The following is a 23,825-nucleotide window of genomic DNA, read 5'->3' as shown; positions in this document are numbered from 1 at the left end:
AGCCAAAATTGTTATAGCACCATCCCGACTATGCACAAACATTGAATGATCAGAATAAGACGGCTTAAAACTAGCAGAAGTGAAGGTAGTAGTCAATTTATCAAACCAGCCATGCAGTGACTACTTAAGGCCATAAATAGAGTTTATATAACCTGCATATCTTATGAGACATCCCCCCTAAGCAACATACTTAGGAGGCTGCTCCATATATACCTCTTCATGTAAACCACCATAGAGGAATGCACTCTTAACGTCCATCTAGCATAAAGACCAAGCAAGATTGTTTTCCAAAGATGGTAATACCCACACAGATTGGATACGAGCAACAGGAAAGAAGGTCCCATAAAAATCGATGCCATAGTTCTGAGAAAAACCTTTGACCACCAAGCGAGCTTTTGAGGCTTAATACTCCCATCGGCCCAATACTTCACAACATAAACTCATCCACACGGAATCAACTCTTTCCCAGGTGGTAAGTAAACCAACGACCAGGTATGACGATCATATAAAGTAGACATCTCTTCATTGATGACGGCACGCCAACCAGGGTGAACGAGGGTGTCATCAACAGTAGTAGGAAGAGAAGTATCCTATAATGAAGTAGCTAAAGCTTGGTAATTAGTGGGTAAATGGGTTGTAGTAACGTAAGCTTGAACAAGGTAAACAATATGAGCTTGATCGGCAGGTATAGATGTGCTTACCTTTGTGGATTCTAATGGGAATATCAAGATACAACGACGCGAGAGAAGCTGATGGCAAACCAGTTGTTTGAGTCCAACGATGTTTGTTATTCCTAGCATAAGGTTTTAAGGGTATTGGTTGGGAGGAAAAAATAAATGGTGGTTGTGTGCAAGTAGATGGAGCCAGGTTGCTAGAAGGTGGTGCACTAGGGTTTGAAGTACAAGGCGAGATGGGAGGGTCACTAGGGGTGGTGAGGGAGGTAATGCAAGGAAATCTATCGAAATATCTGGGGCTATGTCAATATGCAAATCAGTACGATTTTTATCATCTTGAGGAAATCAACTGAGATTAGTAGAGGTGGATCAAAAACATCATTAGGGGAAAAATCAATGGAGAAAAATAAGATTGATATTTGAAAAAGGTTACATCTACATTGATAAATTGCTTACTAGTTTTTGGATTATAGCATTTATATCGCTTTTGAGTTTTAGAATAGCCCAAGAAAACGCATTTAATTGCCCATGGAGATAATTTATTGATATGTGCTTGTAAATTCTGAATAGAACACACACACCCAAAGATACGTGGTGGAATGTGAAACAATGAAAAATCAGGATAAACAAGAGAAAGGGAATTCGGTCATCCAAAACAATTGAGGGTATTCTATTTATTAGGTAAGTGGCTATGAGAATAGCATCACACCAAAAAGATTTAGGCACATTCATTTGTATCAACAAAGAAAGAGTAGTTTCCAGAAAATGCCTATTTTTGCGTTATGCCACTCCATTTTGTTGAGGAGTGTAGAAACAACTAGTCTGATGAATCATGCCCTTGGTATCACAAATTTCAGAAATAGCATTTTGGGCAAGGGTTAGCTAGGGCGTCCCCTATAAGCGACGCGTCGCATCGGCGCCCGGATGCGGTGATAAGTAGGCAAGGGTTCCCGCGCCGTGGACGAGTGCGGATAAAGAAGCTAGTCCATAAGCGTAGGATTAGATTGGCATCTTGGAACATAGGATCTTTAACTGGTAAGAGCTTAGAATTGATAGATGTTATAAGGAGAAGAAGGATTAATGTAGCTTGCATCCAAGACTAGATGGAGGGGTAAAAAAGCCAAAGAGTTGGATGACTTTAAACTTTGGTATACTGGGGATAAAACAAATAAAAATGGAGTGGGTATAATAGTGGATAAAGATTTAAAAAATGATGTGGTGGATGTTAAAAGAGTGGGTGATAGGATTATTGCTATCAAGCTTGTAATGGAGAAAGAGTTCATAAACATAATTTGTGCATATGCATCTCAAGTAGGATTAGATGAAAGTCTAAAGCTAGAATTTTGGGAAAATATGGATGGATTAATGCAAGAAATTCGTCAAGCAGAAAAGAGTATCATAGGAGGTGATTTAAATGGACATATTGGAAAATATCAAAGAGGATATGAGAGTGTTCATGGAGGATATGGTTTTGGAGAAAGGAATGGGGAGGGGATTTCAATTTTGGATTTTTCTACTGCTTTTGATCTATCTATTATAAATACTTACTTCAAAAAGTGAGATGAACATTTAATTACTTTCAAAAGTGGACAACATAGAAGTTAAATAGATTTCTTCCTAACTAGAAGGACAGATAGATTGTTGTGCAAGGATTGCAAGGTGATACCGGGGGAAAGCTTAACTGCACAACATAGAATTGTGGTCTTGGATATGTGCTTAGTCCCAAGAACACATAAAAGGTCAAAGGTAAACTATCCCAGAATAAGATGGTGGAATTTGAAAGGAGAGTACTCTAAATCCTTCGTTAATGAAGTAGTCAAACAAGAAAAATGGGATTTTAAAGGGGATACCAATGCAATGTGGAATGAGATGGCTATGTGTATTAAGAAGGTGGCTAAAGATGTTCTAGGTGAATCAAAAGGAAAGATCCATTCTTATAGAGAGACGTGGTGGTGGGATAGTGAGGTTCAAGCTGCCATTAGGAATAAAAAAAGCTAGTTTTAAGACATGGCAAAGAACTAAGGATGTTGAGGATCTTCAAAGGTATAGGTTGGATAGAAATGAAGCTAAGAAAATTGCGGGAAAAGCAAGGGAAAGGAAGTATGAAGAGTTATACAATAAGTTGGGCACAAAGGAAGGGGAATAATCTATTTATAAGATAGCTAAGATGAGGGATAGGAAGAGTAGAGATCTTGACCATGTTAGATGTATTAAAAATGGAGATGGTAAAGTTTTAGTTTCTGAGGAGGATATTAAGAAAAGATGGGAAACATATTTCTCTAGTTTACTAAATGAGCTTTCTTCAAGCACTTATGTTTCGGACGATTACACTTTTTACCAAGGCACCAATGTCCGAACTTATATACGTAGAATTTCGATGTCCGAAGTAAAAGAAGCTTTAAGGAGGATGAAACTCGGCAAGACACAAGGTCCTGATGAAATCCCAATTGAAGTATGGAAGAGCTTAGGAACCCATGGACTAGTTTGGTTGACTAAGTTGTTTAATAAGATTATGAGCACAGGGAAAATGCCAGATGATTGGAGGAGAAGTGTTGTGGTTCCAATTTACAAAAATAAAGGAGATATTCAAAGTTGTAATAACTATAGGGGCATTAAATTGATAATCCATACGATGAAATTATGGGAGAGAATAATTGAAACCCGTTTGAGACACTTAACTACAGTTACGGAGAACCAATTTGGGTTTATGCCAGGAAGATCTACAACGGAGGCTATTTACTTAATTAGGAGACTTATGGAAAGGTATAGAGAATGTAGGAAAGATCTTCATATGGTATTTATTAACCTAGAAAAAGCTTATGATAGAGTCCCTAGAGCGTTAATTTGGCAAGTATTAGAGAAAAGAAGTGTTGCAAGTAAATATATAGATATAGTTAAGGATATGTATAATAGTTCGGTGACTAGTGTTAGAACAGTGGGGACAAAGTAATGAATTCCCGATAACAGTTGGGCTACATCAAGGGTCAACTTTAAGCCCATATCTATTTGCACTGATAATGGATGAATTAACCAAAGGCATTCAAGATGAGGTCCCCTGGTGTATGCTTTTTGCGGATGATATTGTGTTGATTGATGACACCCAAGTGGGGATTAATACCAAATTAGAATCATGGAGAGTAGCTTTGGAATCAAAAGGCTTTAAACTTAGTAGATCGAAGACAGAATATTTAGTTTGTAACTTTAGTCATGATCGGGCAGATGATGAGGTGGTGATACTTGACGATAAAGAGATTCCTCAGAGTGATTGTTTTAGGTACCTAGGTTCAATCATAAGTAAAAGAGGTGATTTAGAAGATGAGGTTTCTCAAAGAATTAAAATAGGGTGGATGAAGTGGAGAGGTGCGTCCGGGGTCTTATGTGATCGGCGTATTCCATTAAAGCTTAAAGGAAAATTTTATAGGACCGTTGTTCGACTAGCTATGATGTACGGTGCAGAGTGTTGGGCTGTTAAAAAGAATCATATAGATAAACTCAGTGTAGCAGAAATGAGGATGCTAAGATGGATAGAGTGGCAAAACTAGGATGGATAAGATAAGAAAAGATCATATTAGAGTTGGTCTGGGAGTTGCTCCCATAAGTGATAAGCTTAGAGAAAGTCGTTTGAGGTGGCACAGCCACGTTCAACGGAGACCTATAAATGCTCCTGTACGGAGAAGTGATATAATCCATATTGAAGGAACTAGAAGAGCTAGGGGTAGACCTAAGATAACCTTAGGAGAAGTGGTGAGAAAGGATATGTATAGCTTAGGCCTTGTATCTAACATGGCCTCGAACAGATCTGATTGGAGGGCAAGAATCTATGTAGCCGACCCCATTTAGTTGGGACAAGGCTTATTGTTGTTGTTGTATCAATTTGTAGACATTTAATTGTTGTATCAAATTGAGTAAAAACTTCCTGACAAAAAATTTTCAAAGATGGATAAAAACTCAAATCAATCTTGGAGTAAATAAACCCATGCCGTTATTGTAAAATCATCCACAAATGTCACAAAATATGAAAGTTATTATGATTTGCAATTCGACATCAACCCCAAATGGGTTATTGTAAAATCATCCACAAAGATGGAATTTCGGGAACCACAACCCTTAGGCGATTTAGGGTTAGGTGACCTAATCGGATATGCCAAATAAATGGGTTAATACCACGAACAGCAGTATCAGGGATAACGATAGCATTAGCAAGAGTAACAAATGTATCTTAATCAGTTTGGTTTAAGGTAGAAAAGAGGTTAGATCTACCTGTCATATGAGCAATTGCACCTGAGTCAATAACCCAAGGGGTAGGGGAAGATGCAATAAGAGTGGTAGTACCTGTAATAGCAAGAGTAGCAATGGGTGGTAGTGGTAGAGAGTGAGCGAATTCATTTAAGAAAATTCAAATAATCGTCATGCGAGATGGTAGTTGATTGTATCCCCTTGGTTGAAGTAGATATCGTATCAATAGATATAGCCATATCAACAGAAGCTGCATTAGCCAATGAATCAGCCCACTCAAGTTTTCCGTTTTTGATCCACATGTTTCCTTAGCATGATTTGGTTTGCCACAATGAGTATAAAATCTAGAACTGCAATCCACAGGATTAAATCGACCATGCCCCTTGACGCGAGAGGACCCTTGCCCTCTTGCAGAGGAAATTGAGCCACGACCTCTACCTACTACCATAGCCGAATGTCCAGAACTATTACCTTGAGTCTTTGGTACTACCAATCGCTGAGGCCTGGAAAAAAATTTCAACAAGAGATGGAACTGATTTTCCCGCTAGAATAGTACCCCTTATTGTAGCATATTCAAGATCTAATCCTGCAAGAAATTTAGCTACCAGAAATTCCACTTCCTGTTTCTTTAATTCATTAGTAACTGTAGTCACTGGCTGATGAATGGATAATTCCTCAACAACTCCTTTGAATGAACTATAGTATTCTGGAAACGCGTTGTTTCCATTCTGCTTGAGATTAAATAACTAATCATAAAGATCATAAATATGGTTGATATTTTTCTCCTGGGAGGAAGTCTCCTTCAAATCATCCCATATTTCATTTGTGGTAAAATGAAACATAACATAACTGTAGCAGTGATTGACGGTTCCATGCTGCTGCAAAGCCATATTCGACTGGTGTTATCATTCTTGATCCACGTTTCATAGTTGGTAACTGAAGCAGTATCTTTCAAATCAAGTATAGGTGGAGCGTCCTTTGGATGCTTCAATTTGCCCTTGGCTGATGTAATACCTTGCTCAGACTGTGCCCACAGTAGGTAGTTTGCAACTCTATTCAGTTTAATGGTGGTAATTTGCAGCTGAAGTGAATCTTGTTATGTTGGCAGAGGAAATCTCAATCTTGTCTATTGCGTCTATCGCATAGAGTAGTAAAGTTGCAGCTTGAAACTGCGGTGAAGATTGAGGAACTAGGGTTCAGTCAGCTGAGAAAGGGTCTTGAGAAAGAGAAGAAAGTGGCGGTGGAAGGAAGAAGAATGGAGGGTGGGGTTCTTGATTTGTTTAACACTGCTCTGATGCCATGAAACAAATCAAGAACCAAGAGAAATTGAGAGAATGAGAAAGAGAGAAACTGTGAGAGAGAGGAAGAAAAGAGCCTTCGCTCAATTTGAGCAGACTTGATGCATTTTTTTTATTTATTTATTTATTTTTTGACTAATATTTATAGATGGGCAGTAACCCTAAGTCCATAAATTGGTGAACAAGTTAGGTATGGCTTGCATAGGCCGCATGCTAACAATTTTACCATACAACAATAGCTGCATCAGCAATAGCTGAAGGGGATTGCAGTAACAATTTGAGATGATACATAGAAAGAAAAAAAATTTAGAACAAGAAGACCCTCTTTTCTCTTATTAACCTTTTTTTTCTTTGAATAATATTTTGCATAATTAGGTTTTCAACCATACCATCTCTTCTGTAGACGAGCTTAGTCAAGATGTATTACAATCTAACAGACTAGACTGTCCATGTGGTGGTGCTCATAAAGTGTAACCCATAAGTTGTCCTTAGTTGCACTGAATGGTGATAGTACAAAATGTGTAACTTCCGTAGTGGTAAGAAACCTTAATTACACTTTCTGCCCTATACAATCAACATCCACAATGAACCTTGTAAAAATGGAATAAAATCACCGTCATGAAATCATTCCATTGATAATAATTCGGAGAGTAACCTGATCACTGAATGGATGAAAACAACATTTGAGACAACTAAATTTATCTTCTTTGTTGATATGCCTCTTCAGAATGAAACCTTGCCCTTTGTACCCTTGTATCAAAGATTTCTTGATGGAATTCAACTTCATCTTCAAGTACATGCCCTGAAAGGCCAACGATGTAGCTGATGCATTGAGCTGAAAGGCAGAGTACTGTTGGCATTTGTTAGCCAACCACAAGGAGTGCTCCTAGACAAGGAGGGCCTCCAACATGACCCCATGGCTATGAATGTGACCTCCATGGCTTGTGAGGACAAGACTACGATTTTTTGAGTAAGACGGTTTTCTCTAAGCCAAGAATAGGAGTATATATGTGCAAAGTTGAATAACCCACAGAGGAACTTGATCTGTGAGTGCTATGACTCTGGGTTGGTCACCCAGGAGAACGGCAGACATCGGGCATTTTTGGAGTCAGCATATTATTGGCCATAGATGATTTGTGAAAGTTAAAAATTTCCAAGTCGTTGGAGATGGAATGAATGAATGATTTTGTGTGCCACCTTAAAGAGAAGGGTGATCCTGATTCTTGTTGCTAACCATGGTGCAACACGAAGTTTTTGACACTAACATCATAAAGAATCATCAAAATCATACTCCTTTCTCACCTTAGATGATTATGCTTGTATTATTATTCCCAAGCAACTTCATTTGTTTGAAAAGGATTAGGTAGATATTTCTACTTTAATTGTTGTGAAGCCTCATTGTCTTTATGGGCACATTTTTTGCTACTATATTTTTTTCGTAACTTCAACCATAATGTATATATGGTTGGGGATCATATCTTGTGAATGCAGGTGGATGTCGGGGACTTCCTCCGCTTGAAATCATGTGTTCTTTATACACAACTTGGGAACCCAAAGCTGCCACTAATCAATGTAGAAGTTGTTGCTCATGTAACAAGGCCAGAGCTAAGGTCCAGTGAGGTGAGCTCCTAAATACCTCACACAAAGCAGCATTATGTTAACTTAAATCTTCCCACCCACCTCAACCACTTTGTCCCATTTAGAATTCAACTACATCAGTCTTATGGATTTAGATCCTTCCTGTGATTGAAATTTTTGAAAAAGTCTCTGTTATTGCCTTGTTGTGATGTGCATTCTTGAGCAGGTCTCGAACACTTTCTATTTCACGTTCTCTATTCGGCCAGAGGCCATGAAAGATGGATTAAAGCTTCGGAATGTTGTTCCAGCTACACAAGAGGAAGCCCTACGGATTCTTGAACGAATGGATGCTGAGGACTTAGATGCTGAATGTCAGGCTACCTTCAGTAAACGAAGCACTGCAGATAATTGAATGCATGGATGGTGAGAGTTTGTTGAGCTATAACAAATCGAAGACTACAATAAGAGTATTTGTTTCCCAGAGGCACAGAACTCTTCTGTCCCTTTCCCATAATCATCTTGTAGTATATTGTCAACAGATCTAGGCATTTATAAACATACCATCTCAGGATGCAAAGTGAAGCAGTATACCTTGTCACTCTTTGCTTACCACAGGATCTGTATCTTATGTGACAAAACGTGTGAGAATCATCATGATGCCTCTGTTATTTACTCCATTCTTCTGAAGATCTATGTGAGCACTCTGAGTCCTGCCTCACTTTGAAGATGTAGTGGAAATGTGTTCCAAGTCGATAGCTTTTCCTGGAAATGATTCAAGCCACGATTGAGTTTAGAGACACTTGCCCAAGCCAATCTTAACCCAGGGCCAGAAATTCTCAACCCTAGCCTGCCTCAGCGCTGAAGAGCCTGGCTCAGACTGACCATGTGCTGACTCAGGGAGGGCCAGGACCAGGAGGCACAGGATTCATGGGGACACCCCAGTGCATTGATGCGGCAATTCTTCTGCTGTTGCCAAGTGGCCTACCCCCGCCACCCCAAAATATCTCACCAGCCCCTCAATCTCACCAGCCACCCCTCCACATTGGGGGTGCGCTGCACTGGAATGCCTTAACGCAAAGTGTAGTTTTATTTATTTATTTATTTATTTATTTCTTTTTTGGGAGGGGGTAGTAAAGTCATTTATTGAAGAAAAATTGAGGGTAAAAGGAAAAACTCACTAAGCCAAGGAGTGAAAAGCAGTCAAACAATAGGCACTATAACCAACTTGGGCCTTCCTAGTTAGGTCATGCACAAGTGAGTTACGAGACCTACTTACAACTTCTAAAGCATAAGACAAATGCAACAAGTCCCCGACTATCAAGTCGATGCAGCTTGGGGGTGGGGGTGAGGAGGCGGTTTTCTTCAAGCAGCAATTGACCACTTCCAAGCTATCAAACTCGAAAATGACATCTCCAATCCTCTTGAACAGCATAAAGTACCGTTGTTCGGACTGCCAACATCTCACCCACAACCACCAAGCCAAACTTGGTTGGATATGAGGCTCTGAGGAGCACTTCCCCCAAAATGATGTCAAGCCACCAAACCTAAACCTCAACGACCACCCTCCTCAGCAAATGATGCATCTGAGTTAACTTTAATCCACCCAGCCGGAGGTGGTTCCCAAGAAACAATAGAAACGCCACCCTCACACCAACCAAATGCCTGAAAATTACATCGATGAAATTTTGAAGCCCTTCGGCAGCTTCAAGACCAACTTGCCTAGCAGTCGAGAGCCGTTTCTCCGTTTCTTGAAAAGTAAATCATTTCGTGCAATCCACAATTGCCAACAAAGAACTAAGCAATGACCCAAGAATGCATCTCTCACTTCTTTCTTCTCGAAAAAGAAATAAACGTATTCAATACAGTGGGTCTCTCCTAAATGTGTGATAGAAGAGGCGTCAAAATACCAATATCCTCTACCCTCGAGGGTAGAGGATCCCGATTCCATCACACAATTTCTAGCACATGTTCAAGTGGCGTTTTAAGTTCCTATCTTTTTCTGTTAGGATAAATTGGGTGGATAAACTTTCAACTGATAAATCGGTGGCAACATATACGGCAGCAATGTGGTCCCTCAGTTAAGCCTCCCCCACACACACAACTCTTGCCTTTTTCCTACTCGTAGAACCTCACTCCCACTCCCATGTTACAAACCCTTGGAAGTTTCCAGACTGGACCGGCTGTTATGTGTCTGTTCATGGAAGACAGACTGGATCTACAGCAGTGGTCCATATGATGGGGTCTCTGAGAAGCACCTTTCTTATGGTGTTTGATGATCAACATGATTAGGCAGTTTAAAAGACTTGAAATTTGTCCTCCATTCTCCATTTGATTCTCTGCTTAGATCACCTACAACGAGTAAAGTATACCATCAGAACAAAAGCATCAACATGCTAAGGTCGGATCCTGAACGATGGAAAAACCAAATTATCCCTTGAAGAACATTCCTCTTCAGAGTTCCATTGATTTACAAATATCAATCAACCGATAACATCTTTATTTTTCCTGAGTTGATATCATCTATTATATTACATATAGGATGAAACAATTCCAAAATCTTTTACATGGGCTTATATAAATACAGAAGAGAGATAATTTAAACATCCAGAAGCAGCGACAGCCATGAACCATGTTCCTCCATGCCCGGAAATGGTTTTGATTGAGGAATAGAAGTAACACCAGACATAATGAAACCTATGATGATGATGACTCCTCTTCATCGGATGAACTGCTTTGCTTCCGAGCATTAAATCTAGGAAAAATTGGCTGCATCATCGGATTTACTGGTACTGGAAATTGCCGGGCTGAACTCACTATCGTTCGCTCATTTATCCTCCCAACTTCCTTGCAGACTTTGTCAAGAACGGACAGGAAGTCCCTCACCACCATAAAGATTCTGAACGGATGGGCTTCTTCCTTTGCTGAATTCCCATGAAAATATTCAGTAATCTCCTTCACCAAAGAGAGAGCAACACTCTCCTGGGCTTGAACCTGTATAATATCCTCCTCAGCCCTTTTTAAGAATCTGTTCATTGATTCAGAGAATTGATCAGTATCCTTCAACCCTGTAGCTTGATTCAATCTGATAACCTCCTTAATGTTTTCCATCCCCTTGGCGAGCTTTGAAATATCACTGCTAAGCACCTCAGAATCCATTGCAGCAGCTTTCTTCACATTGGTTAACTCCCCACTAATGCCAGCAACAACTTGTAGGCCCAGCTTCCTCAATTCAACATCCGTCTGGAAAGTTGATTGCTGAGGTTTCCCATCAGTCTGATTTTGATTTGCACCAGAAAGACGAGAGCCTTCTGCTCTTAAGATTTCCTGTACAACAAAATGCAATAGTGTCGTCTTCCCATCAGTACCCTTTACATCTACAAGCTTAAGGAGGGTGTCAAGTTTGAAGGCATGAGCATCCCCACGGTTGGTTCCAACATTCATGCGATTCCCAGTCTTAAGAACAGCTTCTAGAAGCTTCAAAAACATCCTACTGCTCCTCAGTTCTTCACATGCAGCCTGCAAAATGTCATTCATGAGAGTTGAAAACAGAAATGGACTCTTAACAGGATTACACACAAACAGCAAGCATTTTCCTCAGCAGCAGATTAAATTCATACACCAAGTTGAAGAACAGAGTAAGATGCAACAGCATCTGAATAAGGCCTCAATGTGGGAAGAAAGCAACCAGGTCATGGCTGTGAAAATTATTCTCCAAACAATTTGACAGTGAAGACGGTTGCAGCCAATCCCATAGACATAAAGGTTAATAACACCAAACAACTGAGTCAATGGTCCAAATAGCCGGAATCAACTTCATGTTTACTCTCAGAACTCAGAAGCAGAGGTTAGTTCCTATACACAGATCCTGCAAATCCCTCCAAACTTATTTTTGGTTGGTACTGTACTATTCTAATAAAAATTACTTCGACAGAGACACGTATAGTTCATCTTGAAAACAAGACGTTAAATTATATCCCACTCCCCGTCCATCTTCCCAAGCCTTCCACTACCCACCCCCGCAAAAAACCAACTGCAATCCAAACAAAAAGGGGAAAAGAAACCTGGAGAATAACTGGGGCACAAAGGAAATACCATTTCTGTTACCAAAACAGATAACTTCTCATTAAAATCCATCCACTTACAATCCAGATATGGAACCAGCAAGTCAAGTTACTATCAAGAGCCAACGTCTACAAATTTGAGAATGAGCAGTTCAATATATTGACCGTTTCTTCCACAAATTAATATGCCAAGAGGAACTGACGAATTGCTCTCAAGATACAGATTAAGATATGGTGGTCTATGAGATCAACAAATCAATAACTTTACAAATCTGGACCATCCTTAGTTATGTTCGGGACATGACATCTAGATATTTAGATTCCAGTGCTAAGGAAAGCCTTAGTTAAGTTTGGGAAAGTAACATTTAGATATTTAGATTCCAGTGCTATGGAAAGCCTCCAGATCAGTCGGTCTCAAACTTTCAACTTTCAGGTACATCCCACAGAGGCATATAAATCAGTGGGCCGGGGAAGGAAAAAAAAAAGAACTACACGTCTGTGTCTAGTTAGTCAGTCAACTTCAATACATATTGGGGTTTTCCCTTTTGTTTGAATAGAATGATCAATTGCAACATTAAAGCAAGGATTTGCCTTACCTCCAAAGTTTCGAATGACTTCTTTAAGTACTCAACCTCTGAATCGAAATTGGCTATGTAAAGCATCGCATCCACCTTCTTGAATGCATAAGGGATATCGAGCAATGCCTTGAGAAATTTTTCTGCAGGGCCAAGTTTGTATGGTGAATCATCTTTGTATTCCTTCAGTTTACGTTCTTCCTCTTTGGTTGGAGCCATCTTCAATAGACTTTCAAGAAGCTCTGCTCCCAAAGTATCTGCATTACCTGTAGAATGTACACAAAGGAGAAAAGAAAACTGTAATCCTTGCCCAGTCTTCTCGAATACACATAAAACTGGCGATTTGCATGTTATCTAGCACTAGAGCATGATAATAATTTAATCACGCTGTAGCTAGGAATGAAATCACAAGTTCAACAGGGCCTAGAGTGATCCACATGGATATTTGTCTACTCATTATGCAGTAGTTGATGGGAAACAAGCCACATCCCAATCCCCCTGGGTCAATATGTCTGGGTGCAGGTCCACACTACCCCGTAGAAACCACTTGACCTTTATTTTTTTTGTATGCGTGTCTGTGTGCGTGCATGTGCATCAATGCTTTTGTATCCTCCTAAAGTAGTTTTCACTAGCTTTTGTGCTATGAACTCCACTCAAATCCTCAATCAAGCTTTATCACAATAAAGCATCCTAGAGAGAGAGAGAGAGAGAGAGAGAGAGAGAGAGAAAACGAAAATGCAAATGCTTGAGTGTCTTACGGTTCTTCTAAAGTCTACTAAAATAACCAGTTAAGCCTCATTCCAATAAATGCATCCTAATGAATTTTTGACCTTTGATTCTATTTAAAGGATATAATCAGACTTAAAAAGTTCTCAAAAGTACTCAAACATTCAGGGAAATAAGCTAAAAAGAATTGAATGTGTCGGAAGTTTGTAGTGTATATTTGCAGTCTTGACCATCAGGAGCATTTGTCTTCAAAGTCATACAAATAGAGCAATCTATAATAACTGCCCAAATTATTCACAACTTCCATAAAATGTAATTGAAAAATTGCTGCATTCCCTATAAAAAAAACAATCATATAAAAATTTGAAACAGTATATAATTCAAAACAAACAGTAAGGAAGAGCTAATTTCATCCACCATGATTAGTAGTAATATTATTAGCATTTAGGAAACAGTAGAGGTAGTTCCAAAAAGCCTCTACTTCAGTCGAGGTGCACCTAAGCTGGCTCGGTGAACCTCGGATCCCCAAGAAAAAAGAAGAAAAAAAAGGAAGCTTCTACATTAATAGAAAAGAGTATTACCTTCCCAAAGGGCTTCACAGACTTCTTCTATAGTCACATTCAGTGCCCTGAGCAAGATTGCAATATTCTGAGACTTCTTCGGATCAAGTACACCCCTGTTCTCTTGGTTTGGTTGGTACATTGCAGGTCTAGTAACCTCTTTGGGAATTGAGTTAGTGGAATTTACAACAAACAATTGCTCAATCATCTCCTCGTTTAATCTGCAACAAAATCCAACCTCTACAAAGTTATACAAGACTCACCACATGCCAACAAAACAAGAGCAAAGATAATAAAATGTAATCTAAACAAAAGAGATAGATTTGTAGGAACTGTTCAAAATCTTACTGGAAAGAGCTCGATTTAAGCTGATCCCACACCATGGCACGATCAGAACTTGCTCGAACCTTGTCCCAGTGTAAAGGCTTCAACTTTGGTTTCGGAGTCTCTTCATTTCTTTCTATGGATTCTGGATTTGGTGATGATTCTACTGGAGGAGGTGCAGCCGTAGGCATCTGGAACCCTACAGGTCTGGAAGGAACTATAAGCTCAGGAGGCAAACCAACTGGCGGACGAGTAGACAGAGGACGAATTGGGGCTTCCCCTAGTCTATGTAGCGGCAATGGTGGTGGTGGAGGCGGCACTGAAGGGGGCTGCCTGGAAATAGTGCTTGTTCCTGTCGGGGATTGCAGATTTCGAGGAGAAACATCGGAATTCCTTGCTGCAGATGGTCGATTTTGCCGAGAAGCATCAGAATTCCTCCCTGAAGATTCTTCATTTTGCTGAGAAACATTGGAGTTGTTCACTGGAGAACCTAGATTTTGCTGAGAAACCTTGGAATTCCTCGCTGGAGATTCTAGATTTTGCCGAGAAACATCAGAGTTCCTCGCCAGAGATTCTGAATTTCGCAGAGAGACATTGGAATTCCTTGCTGGTGATTCTCGATTTTGTTGAGCAACACTAGAATTACTCGCCACTGACCTTCTGGCTGGGGAATGTAGGTTCTCTGAAGAACTACTTGAAGTGGAATCCGAATTGTCATCCAAGTAATTCCTCTTTTTCTCAAAATCACTTCTTGGATGCGATTGGACCAACGGTCGCCGCAGCGGCGGAGGCGGTGGTGGAGGAGGCAATTTTACCCCAAATACTGGTGGAGGAGGAGACGGAGAAGTGTTAGTTACTGAAGAACTAGGAGAAGCAGAAGCAGAACCTGACGAAGGGTAAGTCGGAGTACTCGAATTCGAGCTCCTGCTTTCGAAATTTTCTGCAACAACTGCTTGAAACATTCTTCTTGAGCTCGATCCTGTAAGAGCTGGGCTTTCTTTACTATCAACAGAACCTCTCGGCGAGTAAAACTCTTCTTCTCCATCTTCCCCTGAAATACCTTCTCCAGCATTCTCAAAACTCTGACTAAAAGTCTGCCTTGAAAGGGGCGGAAGAGGGTGAAGCTCAGGGGATCCCAGCTTACGGTAGGGAGAGTCACCGGAACCGATTCTGGCTCCGGCACCGGCAGTACATCCTTCACCATCTCCATCGATCCCACGAGAGTTCACGAGAGTACCCAGATAAAGAAACTCAGAGCTTGTAGCTGAGACGCCACGAATCTTGTTGTGGTGAGCGTCTGAAGAGGCAGTGTTGGCCGGAAACAAGCGGTAACTGTCGGATCTGGTGGTTTTGACATTTCCAAAGTTGTTGTTGCGACGTCTTCTTCTGTAGAAGAGAACGGCGAAGGCGAGGATGAAAAAGATGGCAAGAAGAGAGAGGACTATAGTGACTGTTAGGAGCTTTGGAGAGAAGGGTTTGCGGTGAGTGGAGTCAGGTAAGATGAGAGAAGAGATATTAGCAGGAAATGTGGCAACGGAAGCTGGAGAGGGTGGAGGAGGTGAAGTTATCGATGGGAAAAATGGTTGGTTGTTGTTGGAACCAGAAGAAAAAGGGAACTTGGGATGTTGAGGTTTCGAAGATGAAGATGGGGGTTGGGTTGGAGGAAATGAATCCTGAGGAAAAAAGGGTTGGTGGAGGATCCGGCGGTGATGGAGCAGAATGGGTTTGGAAGTCAAGAAATGGAAGTTGCAGAGGAAGAGAAGGATGAAGAGAGAGATGAAGGAGAAGGACATTGTGATTCAATGAAGTCTCTCCTTCAGTATGAAAGAGAGAAGAGTAGAGAAAATGCAGTAATGGTCAGATGCTTTGTGGGGACTTTTTGGACTCTGAAGTGGACAGATTCTCAGTTCCCAGATTAACAAATTTGGAGAGTTTCAGATCAAACTGGTAAAGAAAGAGAAATTTCTCACAATCCATCACACTCTAGTCTCTACCCAGTTCATAGTTGAAGGAGAAGAAGGAGAAGATTTACATGGGTGGGTGAAGGGATGTTTTGTGTGAAAAAGGTAGAAAACAGCTCACACCGTAAAGATGTAAAGTAACATGATAGAGTGAAGCAACAGTGTTTGGAGAAGACCCACACCGACACAGAGGTATCTTGATAATAAAGAAAAGGAAAAAAAAACATTGGAAGTAGAGAATCCATTATTCTACGGTGATTTTGAGTACTGATGAGGACGGAAAGGCCGTGTGACCAGCAGAGATGGAAACAATGTGTAAATCTGACACAAATTTTGTCTGACCCTTCACCCAAGAAAAAAAGGAAAAGGAGAAGATTTTGGGTCTACTATATTCTTCATTTCTAAATTTTTTTTTTAATTTTTTTTTTTGACATAATGATAGATTAATAATTTGTACTGTAAAAATCAAAGATGAGCTGTGTCTGGACTGTAAGCTGGGTATTAAAAAAAAATTGCTTTCACATAAATTTTACAAGAGGGTTTAGATGAAAAAAAATACAAAATGTGAAAAGAAGTAAAGAACTAGAAAGAGAGAGGAAGAGACTCTTAACTTTTTTAACCTCTCCCATCTTTTATTCACTAGGAACAGGGTTTTCTTTTTATCTTGTATGTTTTGAGATTTTCACTCTTTTGCGTAAGATGCTGTAGATTTTAAATTATCCTATTCCCTGTTCCTTTATGTGAGAGAAATTTTTGATAAAGAAACCTAGAAAGCGAAACCTTTACAAATAAAAGAAAGGTTTTTTAGGACTTCAACATAATCTAACTTTATTATTGTTTTTTTTTTTTTTTTGGATGCCAAGGATAACTTCATAAATATAAGGTGAGAAATTAAGAAGTCTTTTTGTCACCTTTTCTTTTTGATTAGTCATAAATAGAATTATTGAATATTGTATAATTAAAATATTTATATTATTAAAATAAATTGAAAATATTATTGAAGAATATAGAAATATATAATTTTAATTAAGGGTGTCTATTACATATCAAAACCGTTATCCGTACCGAACGGTGCCATCTAAAACCGTAATATACCGCACCTTTCAAAAATCGGTATGTTACGCATCGAAACCGAATTTCTTCAATATGTTACCGATTTTAAATACTCATACTGTCGGTATGTACATAAACCGTATCAAATTAAGGAATATAAATATAATTTTACAATTAAAACACTTTACCTTTACTCTATCCATAATTCCCTACTTCAAATTTTCATTTCCACGTTCACTCCTTTTATTAAGTTTACTTGTTTTGTCTCTATTAATTAGGTTTATTTACTTTGTCAATGTTAATGTTAGATTCTATTGAGTGTTTGATCGCAATTTCATTAGGATCTTTATGAACTAATAACAAAAGTAGCATGAATACCAAAATTGTACCGCACTAGATACCATGTTTAAATTGTTTTCTCGCACCGATTTAATACCGAAACCATACCAAACTATTTTTTGAAATACTGAAACTGTACCGTATCATGCAAATTTAATACGGTACGATTCTGATTTTCAATATTCAAAGTTGGTACCGTAGCTATTGATATCCTTAATTTTAATGTGTATGAAAAAGTTTTTTTTTCCTTAGAGGCTATGTGAGTATTCCATGAGTTAATTCTTTCTCTCTTTGAATGAAAATAATCTTGTATCACTTTTTTTTTCGGTCATTTTTTGCCCCGGCCGGCTTTGCCCGACTAACCGGCCCAAAGGTGTGAAGAAATAAATCCATGCAAATATTAATGTGTCTCTTTCTCTCAGACAAAAAAATGCTTCCTTATATATATGCAGTAATATAGATATGATTTTTTTTTTCAATTTTTCTTTGTAATAAAAAATTTCGTGAAAAGATAGGTTGAGTATATTGTGAGCATATCAAATATTTATCTCTTCGTCTCCTCCCTCAGAAAAGACCCTCTTTCTTCTTGTGTCATGTCCAAAAATTGATGGATGCTATTAAGATTTTGACATCTCTAATTCTAATTATAAATATTATATAGAGTTTTTGTATTGAAATTTAAAAAAAAAAAAATCTAGAAAGAAGATTAAGATTGTTCTTAGAGAGGAAAATTGTTGTCCTCAATAAGAAATCAAGTAATGATTTGTTGCCAAATAGGAAACCAAAGTTATAGGGTTTTTTTTATCTTTTTTATTAAATGAGAAAGAAATTATACTAGTTAAAGGGGTTATTACATATAGTATCATCTATGGTATCAAAAGTTTAAAAAACCGGTGCCAATAATGGAAAGGAAATAAAAAATTAGGAAAATTCTTTTGTTACATTAATGGGGCAAATGTCCTCAAAGAATGAACTAACCAATTGAAACTGGAGGCCTTAAGCCTTGCTGCAACTCAACAAAATCTAGCTTGTGACTTAGACCTCAAAAAAATGAATTCCAAAATCCAAAATCTAGTAAAGAACCAACAAGGTACGATTAGGGTTTCTTAAGATTTTAGGGGTTTTAGGGTAAAAATATAGGGTTCGGTCAAAAGGGTATAGGATTCGGGGCTTGAACTCAAACTTGTTCTTGATTGTTTTTAGTTTTATGTTCAGTAGTTCTAGGATTAGGGTTGAGAGAGAACTATAACTTCAATTTCTAGGGTTTTAGGGGGGAAAGATTAGGGCTGCTACTTAGACTTGAGTGCTAAGGAAGATGTGGGGATGATGATCTTAAAAGGCATGGGATTTCTATGGTGGGGATTGGGAGATATGATAATTAAGGTTATGGAGAAGAAGAAGGTGTGCTAAAAGAGGAATTGAAGGGGTGCAATGGGGATAGGAGATTGGCGGGGAGGGTTAGGGATGAGTACTTATCAATTTTAGGCACCTAGAGACGAAAAAAGAGAGAAGCAAACTGATCAACCAAGCTGCCGCAAGCCTTTCATGTGCTGAAAACCCTAGTAACCCACTTGATCCCTTGTCTCTGACTTAATATTTCTTCGTTAATTTTCTTATTCACCAAAATTTGATTTGGTTACAAGCATAGGCTATTTATTTTTAACTTTTATTATACAATTCCTAATAGCATTCAACTTTGAAAGAAACATTTAAAGGGACTTCTATTTTAAGTAGACCTTTGTTTTTTCTAATCCAAGGTTCATCTAGGCCAGTTTGCGTGCACCACGATTATATCCTCAGGGGAACTTTTATATAATTAATATAGGCGAGGCTTCGCCCCTGGCCTCGAGGGGATTCAAACTCTGACCTCCTATGTGGAAGGGTTGGTCTTTTGTCAACTAAGCCACCCCTCGGGGTTTAAATAGAACTTTTATTTAAAACAATAATAGAACTCGACTTCTAAAACAATTCTAAATTTAATTTAAGATAACTAGGCTTCACTAGTACCATGCAAAAATCATAAAATTACCCTTTATTTGGATTCAACTTCCTACGGGGGCCATTGGGTGCTCTTCAGCAACCCTTTAGTCCTCTTTCAGTCCTTGGGGTCTCTCTTGGAATGGTCTGCCTAAGAGGCCAAATTCCAACAAAATTAATGCATCAGAAGAAGATTAAGAACATTGCTACTGCTACATCATGTTTCTTCAAGAATCAACTGCAAGCCATGAACTTGATTCATTGCTGTTGCAACGCTCAAAAAAAGAGTTTTAGCATTTTAGAGTCTCCACAAATCCGTATGGTTATGAATACTAATTCCCATCTAGAAAAGTTGTAGTTACAGTAGAAGATTATTGCCTGAGAATTGTTAGAACTGTTCTTGATCACCTTTATATTTCACACATTAATTTTCTCTGTCTGCATGTGTTTGTCTTTGTTAGCAAACATCATGGGGAACACTTGAGGTTCTATCTCTACAGTCTTCTTTTTGGCTTAAACATGTTCAACAGTTCTCCTGCAAATAAAAATCCCTTGAACCCAGAAAAAAGAAAATAAAACTTCAACGGTTTTCATAAAAAGCTATTGGGGGAAAATATGATGAGAATATTCCACTACCACTTTCTTTAAAAGTTGTTCCAGCGATCATCGTTGGACATTGGATGCTTTCATTTCTATACATTCATGCGTGTAGTGTTACATCAATGGAGTTCAAATTCAAGCTTTCTTCATGGCTACACTTGACCCAGGTCTCTTGTCACCTAAACATCAAATAGGTGACCTTCTGCCTTTTATGCTAAAAGCTCATATGACTTAAACTAAGGATAACAAAAAAAATGGGGAAAAACATCAATAAAAAATTACATTTGCAAAGCATAATTTTTGCCTTCTGCTTCATACTCCCAATATTCCAAAAGAATATTATCCCAAAAATTTTAAGAAGAATCAATGATCTAAATTTGATTGTTCCTCTCCTGCTTTCTCTCCACCAAAAGTCGATTAATTTTTATCATTGCTTCAGCAGCAATTTCTCTTCGCCTACTTTTTGAGATCTCCCTTTCTTTATCTAGACCTGTAGACACTGAAGCGAAACTGATTTTTTTCCCTCACCCACCCACAAACCTTTTTGCTAGCATTTTGATATAAAAAGAATTAATGGATCTTTCTTCAAGAATTCACATCCTTTATTGAGTCTATTTTAGGAATTGGGTATCAATAAAGGTCAATCATTATGTTGAAGTGAATGTGCTTCCGACATAGTGTTGACAACCTCTTGTGACAGTAAATTTAAGGAGGTCTTGAGTTTGAATCTCCATCTCTCCACACCTTCCCCTCTCCCTCTCCTCCATTCCCTTCCCTTGGGCTTCAAAACCAATCCTTATGATTAGTCCATTTCAAATTACAAATGGTATTTGAGCATTATATCTTACATTTTGGGTTAAAAGCTAAAATAAACCAGTCTCTTTAACCTCCTTAGATTGGGTTAATTGGTTGGGTTTTCTAATGGTTTGATTCGCTTGATTTGGTTCAACGTAATGCCGTAATGGGCTGTTGACAGATTAGAGTGAATCAGTTGAAATTGGTAGGATTTTCTAACCAACTCATACTTGTCTAATTAGTTTCGAGTTGATCCGAGTTGAGTTTTAGTAAGGCAATTCGATGAACGATGAAAATGGTGAGTTAGTAAAACGGTTAAAGGCCCAATCATAAATGAAAGCATGTAAAAGAGTAGAGAAATGATATAAAATCATGGAATGATACTACTTTTGGTAGATTTTGGAACAACGGATCTATTGGGTTGGTTGGGTCCATCACTTTTATTGAGAATAAGGGCAAGGCAATAGCAGTATCTCCCTCCACGGCTCCACCCACTAAATGAAAAAGTTATAAAAAGAAAAAGGGTAAAAAGCAATTTTGAAAAAGGCATTTGCAAACGAACGTTATCATAGGAGTTAACAAAAATATAATTTTATTAAATTAGCAAACCTTTTTTAGATTTTATCATTGTGGGCCATAATGGATCGATCACCAAGGGAAGAAAGACTTCAAAAGTCATCAATTTTTTTTTTTTTTTGATTAAAGTTATAAAAATTGAGCAAGTTGCTTGTACCATCCAAACTAAAAGGAAATGATTAAAGACAAAAGGAAACAAGATATCGTACCTATTCAAAATGATATCGATGATTCAGTCTTTTGTTACCTGTCGGCCAAACGATTTGGAGTTTAGACCGGATCTAATGGGTTCAAAAATTTCATTGTTTAATCATGGTATCGTTGGACCGGTACGTTCGACCGGTATCAAACCAGTCAATGTTGGAGATCAGCAATAGTTAAGAGTTGGGGATTTCCAATACATACTACTATTATAATAGTACAAACTCATGGAAGATGGTTATATTTTTTATTTCAAGAATACTCTCAAAACGTGCATTAGAAGGATATAATTAAGAGAAAATTACAGATTGCAAGTTTTAGTTGGGCTTAAATTCCAAATTGTATACTTCAGAGCCCTAAATTACAAATTGCATGTTTTAATAATTATAAGTTGGACATTCCTAACATTCCATCCTAGATTCCGTTAGCAAAATAACCATATTACTGTTAGGAGTGTGCAACTTGTAATTTAAGGTGTAATATGTAATTTAGTATAGCGTGTAATATGTAATTTAGGGCACTAAAGAGTGCAACTCAGAGTTTAAGCCCCACTAAATCGTACAATCTATAATTTTCTCTATAATTAAGTATGTCCAAAATTGTAACACTAAACTCTCACTCAATTGAAATTAATTATCTTCATTATTTCTTTCCTTTTCATTTCTCAACTAAGTATTAATTATTTGGAATCTTCTCAATATTATTTATCTCCTTACCATTTCTCAAATAAAATATTAATTACTTGATATCAATAGCTTTCCTTCTCATTTATTAAAAAAATTAATTACTCCCCCCCCCCCCACCCAAATGGTTCACGACGATATCTCTATTCCCAGGTACCCTCATGGGCTGCTTGAGAACACTGGTGATATCATTCAAGGTTTTCGGGGTTTCTCCATTGCACAACATGTTAGAGAGACCAATAAGTGCATCGACCTTGTTGTGAGTCTTGTTTAGGTGCCCATTGAAATGAAATTTGATTCGAGATTACGTCCCTAACCCCTCTTCAACTGTACAAAGGAAAAACAAGGAACACCCATGACTGGCCTCCATGATGCTGGTAGTTGGAGAACTTCATTTGGACGTTGAGTTGCTTCCGCATACACTTCGTGGCTATGTTAGGAGGAGAAATTAGGTAAACAGTTTCTTAGATTGTAGTTCTCTCTATTTTTTTCATTCTTTTTATAATATAATATTATCCTCAACTTGGTTCCCAAAAAAAGAAAAAGAAGGAACACCAACGGAAACTAGAAGAAAAAACCCAAAAAGAAAATTTATTATCCTAAAATAAAAGCAGTTATTGATAATCAAGGTATACTTTATGGCTAATATAAATTGTTTCTATTAAAAAGATAGATAGAACTTGTCCAAGTTTAGTTCAAAAAATATGTAATGTCACAGTAAATTGCATAAATCATTTTAGGTGATTCGTATTCTTTATTTATTTATTTTTTTTTTAAGGCTAAAAGGTTACAATATTTACAAAAAATTATAAAAAAATTATATCAGTTGCAATATACAATAAGTTAGGGACTAGTGTCACTCATTCCACAATAGCAGTTGCACCCAAACTCACCAAAACCTTGTGGTAGACACTGTAACAACCCCCATATTTCTATCCCGGGATCCGTATTGCAGGTCCAAGAACCCGAAGGTCTAGTTGGGTAAATTTGTGGAGTGTCCGGATAGAAGTTCATGATCCATACCCTGAACCCATAGATCTGGATTCTCTTGTTGAAGAGCTTGCCATACTTGGTAGTTGGATTTTTCGGAAGGCAAGTGATGTCTGGAGATGTCTGAAATGAAGGTAAGACCTCCCCCATGTCTTCATTAGGGTTAGTTTGTACTTGGACATCAACCCCCTGAGTGTAATATGTAAACAAGGGCAGTATGGTCATCCTACATGTATTAGGATAGCTTATGTCTTATTGTTTTGTTTTAAGGGCAAGAGGGTAATTGCACTTGTGTTATTAGAGGTATGTATTTGGGGGTTTAGGAATTTCTCATTCATACGAAGAAATCACTCTCTCTCCTCACGATTTTCTCTCTGGCTCTCGTTCTCTGCTTCTTCTTCATCTGCGAGTGGAAGGTTCGGTTGGCTCTAGTGTGTTCTTGGTGATGGTTCTTTGTTCTCATACTAGACTGAAACAATACCTGTTGTTGGTGCGTGGAAAGGTGCTGGTGCTTGGTGTTCTTAGATTCACGCAGAAGAGAGTTGAAGCTCTGGTTGCATCTTGAATCAGGTGTGGTCAATCCATTGTTTCGATTGTTTGCTCTCTAGTCTATGTATA

At 38.3% G+C, this 23,825-nt stretch overlaps 2 protein-coding genes across 2 annotated transcripts in view; one reads left to right on the top strand and one right to left on the bottom strand.

Moving 5' to 3' along the window:
- The window catches only part of LOC149010985 (Thioesterase/thiol ester dehydrase-isomerase superfamily protein), a 40,474-nt gene extending 31,963 nt beyond the window's left edge, over positions 1 to 8,511 (top strand). Inside the window, exons 4-5 of the mRNA XM_089161909.1 lie at positions 7,700 to 7,828; positions 8,013 to 8,511. Coding sequence (XP_089018035.1) covers positions 7,700 to 7,828; positions 8,013 to 8,198 — 315 coding nt within the window. The 3' untranslated portion in view covers positions 8,199 to 8,511. The remainder of the gene's footprint in view (positions 1 to 7,699; positions 7,829 to 8,012) is intronic.
- Positions 8,512 to 10,029: 1,518 nt separating this feature from the next.
- Positions 10,030 to 16,138, bottom strand: LOC149010984 (uncharacterized). Its single transcript, XM_089162102.1, has 4 exons — positions 14,057 to 16,138; positions 13,730 to 13,929; positions 12,444 to 12,688; positions 10,030 to 11,302 (listed from the first exon to the last, which is right to left on the bottom strand). The coding sequence occupies exons 1-4, from the start codon at positions 15,823 to 15,825 to the stop codon at positions 10,481 to 10,483; spliced, it is 3,036 nt and encodes a 1,011-aa protein (XP_089018228.1). The 5' UTR covers positions 15,826 to 16,138; the 3' UTR covers positions 10,030 to 10,480.
- Between the last annotated feature and the right edge of the window lie 7,687 nt (positions 16,139 to 23,825).

Source organism: Hakea prostrata, chromosome 7 (genome assembly GCF_041222555.1).
Source record: "Hakea prostrata isolate BN-2017 chromosome 7, UWA_Hpros_2, whole genome shotgun sequence".
NCBI lineage: Eukaryota > Viridiplantae > Streptophyta > Magnoliopsida > Proteales > Proteaceae > Hakea > Hakea prostrata.
The sequence above is the reverse complement of the archived record's forward strand: the minus strand, read 5'-3'. Positions and strand labels throughout refer to the sequence as shown.